Source organism: Microtus ochrogaster, chromosome 1, assembly GCF_000317375.1.
Source record: "Microtus ochrogaster isolate Prairie Vole_2 chromosome 1, MicOch1.0, whole genome shotgun sequence".
NCBI classification, from domain to species: Eukaryota; Metazoa; Chordata; class Mammalia; order Rodentia; family Cricetidae; genus Microtus; species Microtus ochrogaster.
The window spans coordinates 110,071,737-110,081,148 of NC_022009.1; the positions used below are offsets into that span (position 1 = coordinate 110,071,737).

The following is a 9,412-nucleotide window of genomic DNA, read 5'->3' on the forward strand; positions in this document are numbered from 1 at the left end:
GACGTGGGAGGAGTAGCTGGACCAGTGCAGTCAGCAAATCCATAATCATACACCCTGGTCATCTCACTACTTAGGAGGGAAGTAAGACCACACTTGATTATCTCACAATGAGAAAACCAACATCATTAAGCTAGAGTTAGGGACTCAAACAAGAAACCAGGAAGGGAGTCAAAATAGTGAAAAACCAACAGTTCAACAGGCCTGAAAACAGCCATGTTTTGTCACACTCCTCCAAGAGAGTAAAGGAGCATAAGAATGGTGTATTATAGGCTGGGGATGTGGCTCAGTTACCCAGCACTTTTGCCAAGCATGTGTGAAGCCTTTGGCTCAACCATCTCCAGGATCCTCGGTACAAAATGTAAATGGTAAAAAGATTATTTAATGTTAAAAATATTGCATGGACAAATAGTAACAACGATTGTGTGAGGCTTATATGCATCAGACACTAGTCTGTGGTCCTTTACACATAATAGCATGTGTAATCCTCACAACCTTTACCTGTCCTTCAGACAAGGAAAAGAGGCTGAGCTGGGACAGAACCTCCACCACCACATCCACATGTGCTCAGGTGCTACACAGCACAGTAAGGTGGCTAAGAACAAACAAAAATAACAACCAAGTGAGCTAAGTGATAGGTAGACTTCTAGAAAATGAACCAAGAACTTAGCTGAGATTTACACATTGTACATTTTATTAAATACTGGGCTTTATTACATCAAACTTACTTGTAATAGAAGTTGATTTTAAAAAAGTGGTTGTATTCAAATTCTTAACTACAGACTGTTTCTTGGTCAAACATACTACTTTTACTGTCTCTAGACAGTCACTATGGACAGAAAATTAATTTTACATAATGGCATAAAGGAATTTCTCAATGTTACAACACTTAATATACGGAAGAAGAATTCTCCCAAGTGTGGAGATATCTACAATAGAGTATATGATCAGAGAGCATACAGCTTTTCCCAGTGTCTCTACAGGAGCTAGATGACACTGTTTAATCATGCACATTAACTCTTTACTCCCCACTCAAAGTTTCTATCTTACACGCAAAAGTGATTCATAACCCAAGGCTTGGAACTTTCCCAAAACCTAAAAAAAAGAAGAAGAAGGAGGAGGAGGAGGAGGAGGAGGAGAGAGGAGGAGAGAGAGAGAGAGAGAGAGAGAGAGAGAGAGAGAGAGAACCATGGACATCAGGTGAGTTTCAGGCCTTTACAGAAAGCTGTCAGCTGTAATAGCCCTCCTGTGACCGTGGTGTCAAGTTCCTTGGAATGGCCTTTTCCTGGGTTTTGATCAAGTCTAGAATAGCTGACAGTACTGCACAGTCTCTGGACTTAGTGTCGTCCCAGTCTACAGGGTGAGGGTGTTCAATCTTCTCTTGCAGAAGGATATCCAGTTCCTTTCTTAGCCCCTAAGGTTGAAGGAGGCAGACACGTTCATCAGGGAAGATGGATTTTTAGATGTCAAAGACAAATGTGACTTTTGTGGTGACAAGAATTTTCATAAACTATTAGAAAGAAAGACAAAATATCTGCCTTTCTTAGAGCAACCAACTAAAAGTATCGTTAAAAGATTCAAACATTCATCTCCAAAAGACTTTGGAAGAGTTTATTACTATATCAAAAATAATTTGGAAAATTGTAATCAGTCAACACTGGCTCTCTTGCAATAGAACAGGAAACTTTCCTTTTAGAAACATGTATTTATCTTGGAGGCCATGATGTGTGCTGTGAACTGCGTGTGGAGGTCAGAGAAAACTTCTACCACGTGTACTCCAAACATGCAAGTCACTGGGTCTTCACGCTCGGCCGCAAGCTGCTTTACATGCTGAGCCATCTGGTGGTCCCCAAGAGCACAACACTCATTTGCCTGCAAACTTACTGACAATCATTAATACTAGTTACCTTCACAAGGTGGGCAATTCTTTCTGGAGACTGAAACACAATCCATTCATCTACAGCAATAACTTCCTGACCATTGTCTTTCTGGATGGAAATATCTCCCCCAAAGAATAGCAGGCAGTATGGTGAAACTTCTGTACAGTCGTACAAGTAAATCTGTGAAGGGTGTTAACATAAACAAGTGCATGAGGAAACAGGAACGGACTCCTACCCCAGCAATTCAACATTCCAGACACTGATAGCTTCCTTCTAAAACAGGTATTAACCTGCTAAGGTGATTCTGAAGAAATAACATTTTAAATAAACCATTCTTCATTCCTTGAGATTTTACAGTTTTGTTCTAAAGTGTATGATTTCCCTTGAACATTTTCTGAATGCCAAAACTAATGAACACAAATAAAGCCTAGAGTACTTTATTTGTATATCAACATATAAAAAATAGAATCTCACTTTCTATTTTGACCACTACTAAGCTTATTAACTTATTACATAGATATATTGTCATGCCAACAAATCTTTACATAGTACAAACTCCCAATAGCACTTCTTGAAAGCAGGCTCTCAAGAAAACTCACGTAAATCAAGTAACTCATGTACCTCATGAAAATACACAAAAAGCACATTACTCATAGAAATAAAGCTACACTGCATCTCAGAGAAAAAAATACAATTTTTAAAGCATAACACTACAACAGTGACATTCAGATTATGCTACATGTGCACTTACACTGCTTGTCCTCATCTTTAGGTGATAGATAAGCCAGTTATAGTGGAAGTCTGTCTGCTCCACATTGACAGATTTAGGATGAATAGAAACCAGACCATCAGACTTTGTGTGAACTTTTACCCTTTAAAAAAGTTAGAATACAGTTAATAAGTATCTTAAGGCATTTTTCCCTTATTACTATAAAATATTGGTTTAAAAATAACAGGCAGCTTAGTAAAAAATCAAACAAAGGAAGCAATCTTAAAAAATATACCACACATGAGTTTAGTACATGTCTGCTATATATAATCTCAAAATCAAATTTTGAGGAAAATAGCATCTGATTAAGGACAGGTCAAAGCAAATGAGCAAAATAGGATTCTTCTACATGCTAACAACAAATCCACTCACAGTTTTAATAACTGAACACAGTAGACAGGTGACAGACTCTAAATTCATGGTGTTAGTACACAGTGCACAATGAAGGATGAAGAAGGAACTAAGGCTATGCAGAAATTGATTCCACTGCTCCAAAAAGTGAATACACACATACACACACACACACACACACACACACACACACACACACACACACACACACAAAACAAAATCCATTCTAGCCAATTTCTCGTCAGGCATTGCTTCTCACACTGCTTGGTCAGCCTTGGATGTTTACAGAAGGTCCATGTTCTTAACCTGTTATATGAATGGGCGGTCAGACGAGTGACTAATCTGTGTGTGAGGGCAGTTCCCTATGTGCAATAATTCCCACACATCTATGTTATCAGACATGCACAGAGTCCAGCAACCAGGAACGAGAATACATTTCTACATCCAAAGATGAAGAAAGAGCTTGTAAATAGTTCATATCAATCTTCAATGCTTACATTTTTCTTTTTTTACCCAAATTTAGTCGGATTTTAGCAACTTTGGGATATAAACCAGCACAGATGACAGCTTTAATTATCTTCTCATTATCTATTGGGAGTAGGAAAGTAGAGGGAGGGAAAAAAGAAAAATACTGAGACCATTAAAGGCAAGTGATTTTACACTGGTGTGTGTGTGTGGTGTGCATGTGCATGCATGCATGTGTATACGCATGCGTGTGTGCGTGTGTGTGTAGCCTTTGCTTTGCTTTACCTGAATTTATATTAGCTTTAGGATCTTTGGGACTTCTACTGCTTACAAATCCAGCTCCAAGAAGATGCTCAGCAAACTGTCCCTTCATGTTGTGCAGCATCTAGAATGTAATGGTAACAAACGTCTAGAATTCTTCACACAGAGAGCCTACAAATCACACACACCTCAATTTAGTTTTTAGCTTCTCCTACTTTACAAAAACACTGGTACAAAAATGTGATACATTTAAGACAACATTTAGTTGTTGGTGTTTTTGTTGTTTGGTTTTTCAAGACAGGCTTTCTCAGTAGCTACAGAGCCTGTCCTGGAACTAGCTCATGTAGATTAGGCTGGCCTCAAACTCACAGAGATCCGCTTGCCTCTGCCTCCCAAGTGCTGGGATTAAAGGCGTGCACCACCACCACCACCAGGCAACAACATTTAGTTTTAATTACACGTGTGTGCTTTTCATGTGCATTCAGGTGCCTGTGGAAGCCTGAAGGCTTCAGACCACCAACAGCTGGTGGTACAAGTGGTTAAGAGCCACCAGATGCATGTGCTGGGAAACCTGGATTCCTCTGCAGCAAGAGCTTTTAACTGCTGAGCTATCTATCTCTCCAGCTCAGCTCTTAACTGTGATCATTTAGTAAGGGAACTGGAAAATCAAGAAACAAGTTTCTGTAAATAAATTTTACTATAACATATCTATATTCTACTGTCTATTCTTTCTGATTGCTTTATGCCAATAATTTTCTTTCTTAGGAGTCTGTTTTGTAGCGTTCTTTGGTCTTCAATCCGGGTTCTTAGCAGACCCCAACCCCATGCCCCTTGAAAATTCACTCTTACTGCCTTATTTTCTTGCCTTTATTTTACGGAATGTATAGTTTTTTCAGGAACCCTATCCTATGATAGAGTTATTAAGGTATTGCTCTGGAAATACCCTATGTCCTTTGTAATTTCTGCTGTAGTATCTTTCTGAGTTGTTGTATCACTTTTCCCTCTACTGATGACTGGGACTTTTTACTAGAATGTCAATTTCTTGACAGACACCCATACTCTTTGTATGTAGTTAATTTTACTACAGATATAACTGGACAAAATGCCTGCACATATACTAATCTAGTATATATGATTAGTGCAAATCTTTCAGCGTTACCTGCAGCGTGTTTGAAGACAGAAAATATTCCCAGCAGTAGTCTTTTTCGTATCTGAAACCACGTCGCTTAGCTTCTTCCCAACCCTATTGGACAAAGAAATGACGAAACTCAGTTTCGATGTTCTACACTGTTGTAAGAGGGCCACTTGCTTGTTTCCCAGCTGCCCAGACTCCCAAAATAATCACACAGAAACTGTATTAGTTAAATCACTGCTTGGCCCATTAGCTCTAGCTTCTTATTTGCTAACTCTTACATCTTGATTTAACCCATCTCCATTAATCTGTGCATCACCACAAGGTCATGGCCTACCAGCAAAGTTTTATCACATCTGTCTCCGGCAGTGGCTCCATGTCTTCTCTTTGACTCGGCCTCCCTCCTCCCAGCATTAATGGCAATCACAGCATACAGAGGAGAATCCCACACCACCACACCAACCACTACTTAGCAGTTTCCATCTTTATTTTACTAACAGTTTATTCACTGGTGTCCCATATTCTCTGCAAAGACGTCAAGACTTTTAAACTCAGAACAACAACAACAACAACAAAAACTAAGCTCCTTACGATTCTAGTACCTAACATTGCTACTGAAGTGCAAAACAGTGTAAGTTATACTAACATATTGTATATTTTGCACAAAATCTTTCCATGGTGTATCAAGTATTCATCAAAAAAGAGTATTAGTAAATAAATTCCAATGTTCTCATACATTTTCAATTTCAAAAACATAGTTTTATTAAGTATAATAATAAAAGGCAGGCTGGAGAGATGGTTCAGCAGTTAAGAACACTGGTTGCTCTTCCAGAGATCCTGAGTTAAATTCTCAGCAACCACATTGTGAATCATAACCATTTATAATGGGATCTGATGCCCTTTTCTGACATGCAGACATATATGCAGATAGAGCACTCATACACATAAAATAAATAAATCTTGAAAGAAAGAGAGGAAGAATAGAAGAAGGAAGGAAGGAAGGAAGGAAGGAAGGAAGGAAGGAAGGAAAAAAGGAAGGAAAAAAGGAAGAAAAAAGGAAGAAAAAAGGAAGGAAGGAGAAAGAAGGGGGTGTCTGTAAGATGGCTTAATAGGTAAGTCCCTACACCCAAGCTTGACAACCAGAGTTAGATCCCTTGATCCCCCTATATTGTAAAAGGAAATACCAAACTCTCACAAATTGTTCTGACTGTGCCATATGCATGCTGTGACATGTGTACCAACATAACACTCCCCTAACAAAAATAAATGAAACTAAAAAGGGAAATAAATAAATAAATAAATAAATAAAACAAGGAAACAGGGAAAGAGATATATTAAATGAGTCCTGCCTGAGCCAGATCCTGCATATCCTTTATGAGGATCTAGTTGAGTGAGCCCATCTGACTTTACCCCCATTTACCCTTCTCAAACTCCTACGTTGAACACAAGTGCCATACCCAGTGCCCTGGCACCTCTTTGTGTGGCCCCCAACCTCCAGACTCTAGCCAAGACATACTTATCCACTGCCAATCCACAGGCCAAAAAGAGGACAAAAATGAGGAGACTCAGAAATGAAGAGAGAAACATTACTACAGACACCAAGAAAGTAAAGATATTATAAAGGAATAGGTTAGAGACCTAACTCAACCAGATTAGAAAATGTAAAAGAAATGAAAAATTTTTATATACAAGTATCATTTTATGACCTGAGGTTGTATTTACACAAACACAGACACATACACAATATACGCACAACATGATTTTGATATTCTATCAAAAAGCTGTACTACTGACTCTAAGAGTAGAACATTAGTAGACACACTGTCATGGAGATAAAGACACGAGGAACGTTACATATGAAAACAAGATAATGTGTTCATCTGTTTCAGTCTTACTTTTTATATAAGCCTTTCCACAAAACAAAGATGAACTCTTGTACAACAGAGAAAGTTGTACGGAAACTTTTATAAAATATTCGCCAAATTTTAACCATTTCTCAGCCACCAATCCTTAAGATATAAATATGGTCACTTAAAAGTATTACAATACATGCTCTTGAATAATCTTCTATAAAGAAGAACAATGTTTTTTCTTACCTCAAATGCATTTACGACTGTCAGGTGATCACTTCTAGTCTCCTTTGCCAACTCCTTTCTTCTTGCATCGGCAATCTTTTCTTTTCCCTAAAAATTAACAGGTGTAGCTTAAATTTGTCTGACATAATAATTATGGATATTTTATTGAAATATAATGAAAAATACATGTGAGCAGTAAATAGTTTTAGCATTAAAAATGCCCAGCCTTTTTTCCGTCTCTCTTACCAATGGAATGACGAAGGGATCTTTAAAGCTGAGACTAGCAGCAATAGTGAGGACTGGATCTAAGCAACAGAATAAAGCTCCAAAAAGAATCATTTTTCCAATATGTGGCTCAACAGGTAATCGGGCTAAATGGACGCCAAGAGGTGTTAATTCTTCTTGCTTATCCAAAGCGCTCTGAAAGAAAGAATTTTCTTACAGAAGGTATAGCAAAGCACAACATTAAAAGCTACTGTAGTTAGCTGTAAAATACACATTCTTTTAAACCCCCAAATGCCCAGGCACTGTTTTAGGTGCCTTCAACAGGAAGAAAAAAAATTCTGATGTCAGCAAAGGCTAGTGACTTATTCAAATAAACCTAATTAATCTACAACATGGAAATGTAATGTCAGAAATAAAGAAAATCACCTGTGGTCAAGCAGTTATGAAAAGAGAAGTGGGTGAAAAGCAAAGTCCCTAGAGTCTAGTTTAGGTGCCACGATGCAAAAAGAGGTAAGGGGCATACGTAGAAATGAGTTCAGTTTCGATTCCCTGGGTATACTGGTTCAAATGAGGGCAGCTAGAAAAGTATCCTGAAGACACCAAGGAAATATAAGGACATGGCTGGATAATTTACAGGGTTATTTTAAGCAGTTTGTTATTTTAAAAGCCTATCTTGGTGCTATAAAATCCAAATTCTTTAAAATTATCCACATGGATAGCTTCCAACCCTTTGACATGTCATTGACACCCTCCAACCCAACACTAACTAACATGACTTTGCAGATAAACAAAAACATTCTTTCTCTACACGGTACAGTACAGAGAGGTACTATAAAGCATATGTATATGCTGAGGTAATGAACTTCTAATTGACTCATAACCGAAATCACCACACACAGCTGCGAACAATACTACGTAGTCAGCACTTTTCTCATCTCTTGTGCTTCTCTTACTACTCTGGGCCAGTCCTGTGCCTTTCAACATGGTCCTATGGAGGAATGACTGTCAATTACAGTCACCTAAAGAAAGAGTTTCTCAGAACATAAGAATGAAATAAAAAAACCAAAAATATCTTGTTCTGTGGATATAAGCTATAATCGTGAATGATGGTTCCAAGTATTATTACGGCATCATTGAGATAAAACATTTATATATATTTCAAAATATGTATCAAATTTGTTTTTATCAAATGTCTATTCTACCATAAAAACACTTAAATATGACAAGAAAATATCATGGTAACCAAAAAGAATAAACTAAGTCAACACAGTTCAAGGATACATATGAAGACCACTAAAGAAAAATGTCAAGATTTCATGTAACTTGAAATCAGTCTTGTACATGAACAAAACACACCAAGTCTTATATCGTAAAAACATAAGAGTGCTGTATCAAGTCTGACAGTGCTGGACTCCGGAGTGATAAGCTTTTAAGAAGCTGGTATACACTGTAACATCTAAATCCAAGTTATACTTTTAAAAAAGAATCAAATTTACCAGTTCCATTAGGTGTTTTATGGAGAGCAATACTGCTTCATTTGATGGTGGATCCATTAACCTACTCAGAAAATAAGCAATTCCACCTAGCCTTAAAATCTGTGGAGACAAATAGTTAAATATGGATCAAAGACATAAAACATGCACTTTCCAAGAGCGAATTAACTAGTGAGAAAAGTTATATATAAAAAAAAATCCCAATAAGTTGGTTACTGATTATTTAGAAACAGGGTTAGCTGAGCATATATACACACACAGAAGGTAAGAGTATTTGAAGATATAACAGCTAAACAGACCTGGTGGCACAGGACTATAACACCAGTTACTCAGGAGGCTAAGGCAGGATGATCAACAACTTAAGGTCACATTGAGCCAATTATTGAGACCATCTCAAAATCAAAAAAATAAAAATAAATAAATAAAAAACCAACCTGGTGTGTGTGTGTGTGCGCATGCGCACGAATGCAGTTAATTCAGTGGTAGAGATCTTGCCTAGCATAAGCCATGGGTTCAATCCTCTGAACCATAAAAATTAAGTAACAGTAGATAACAATCACTGAGTATATGTCTAACACTGTCTTAAGAATTTTACACAGGAACTTTATATTAACTTAAAATATCTGCTCACTAAAGCAGAACAAAGTTTCCACGTAGGACGTGAGAATCAAAGACAGACACCCTGATCCCAACATTATCAACTGTTAGATATATATTGGAAGGATGTTTAACTGTTAGATATATATTGGAAGGATGTTTAACTG

At 37.5% G+C, this 9,412-nt stretch overlaps 1 protein-coding gene across 1 annotated transcript in view; it reads right to left on the reverse strand.

The window, feature by feature from the left end:
- Positions 1-670: 670 nt before the first annotated feature.
- Dhx36 (DEAH-box helicase 36) overlaps positions 671-9,412 on the reverse strand; it is a 28,687-nt gene continuing 19,945 nt past the window's right edge. Inside the window, exons 17-25 of the mRNA XM_005344050.3 lie at positions 8,652-8,750; positions 7,177-7,350; positions 6,952-7,038; positions 4,883-4,966; positions 3,748-3,847; positions 3,495-3,585; positions 2,629-2,749; positions 1,905-2,057; positions 671-1,411 (exon numbers count right to left, since the gene is read on the reverse strand). Coding sequence (XP_005344107.1) covers positions 1,226-1,411; positions 1,905-2,057; positions 2,629-2,749; positions 3,495-3,585; positions 3,748-3,847; positions 4,883-4,966; positions 6,952-7,038; positions 7,177-7,350; positions 8,652-8,750 — 1,095 coding nt within the window. The 3' untranslated portion in view covers positions 671-1,225. The remainder of the gene's footprint in view (positions 1,412-1,904; positions 2,058-2,628; positions 2,750-3,494; positions 3,586-3,747; positions 3,848-4,882; positions 4,967-6,951; positions 7,039-7,176; positions 7,351-8,651; positions 8,751-9,412) is intronic.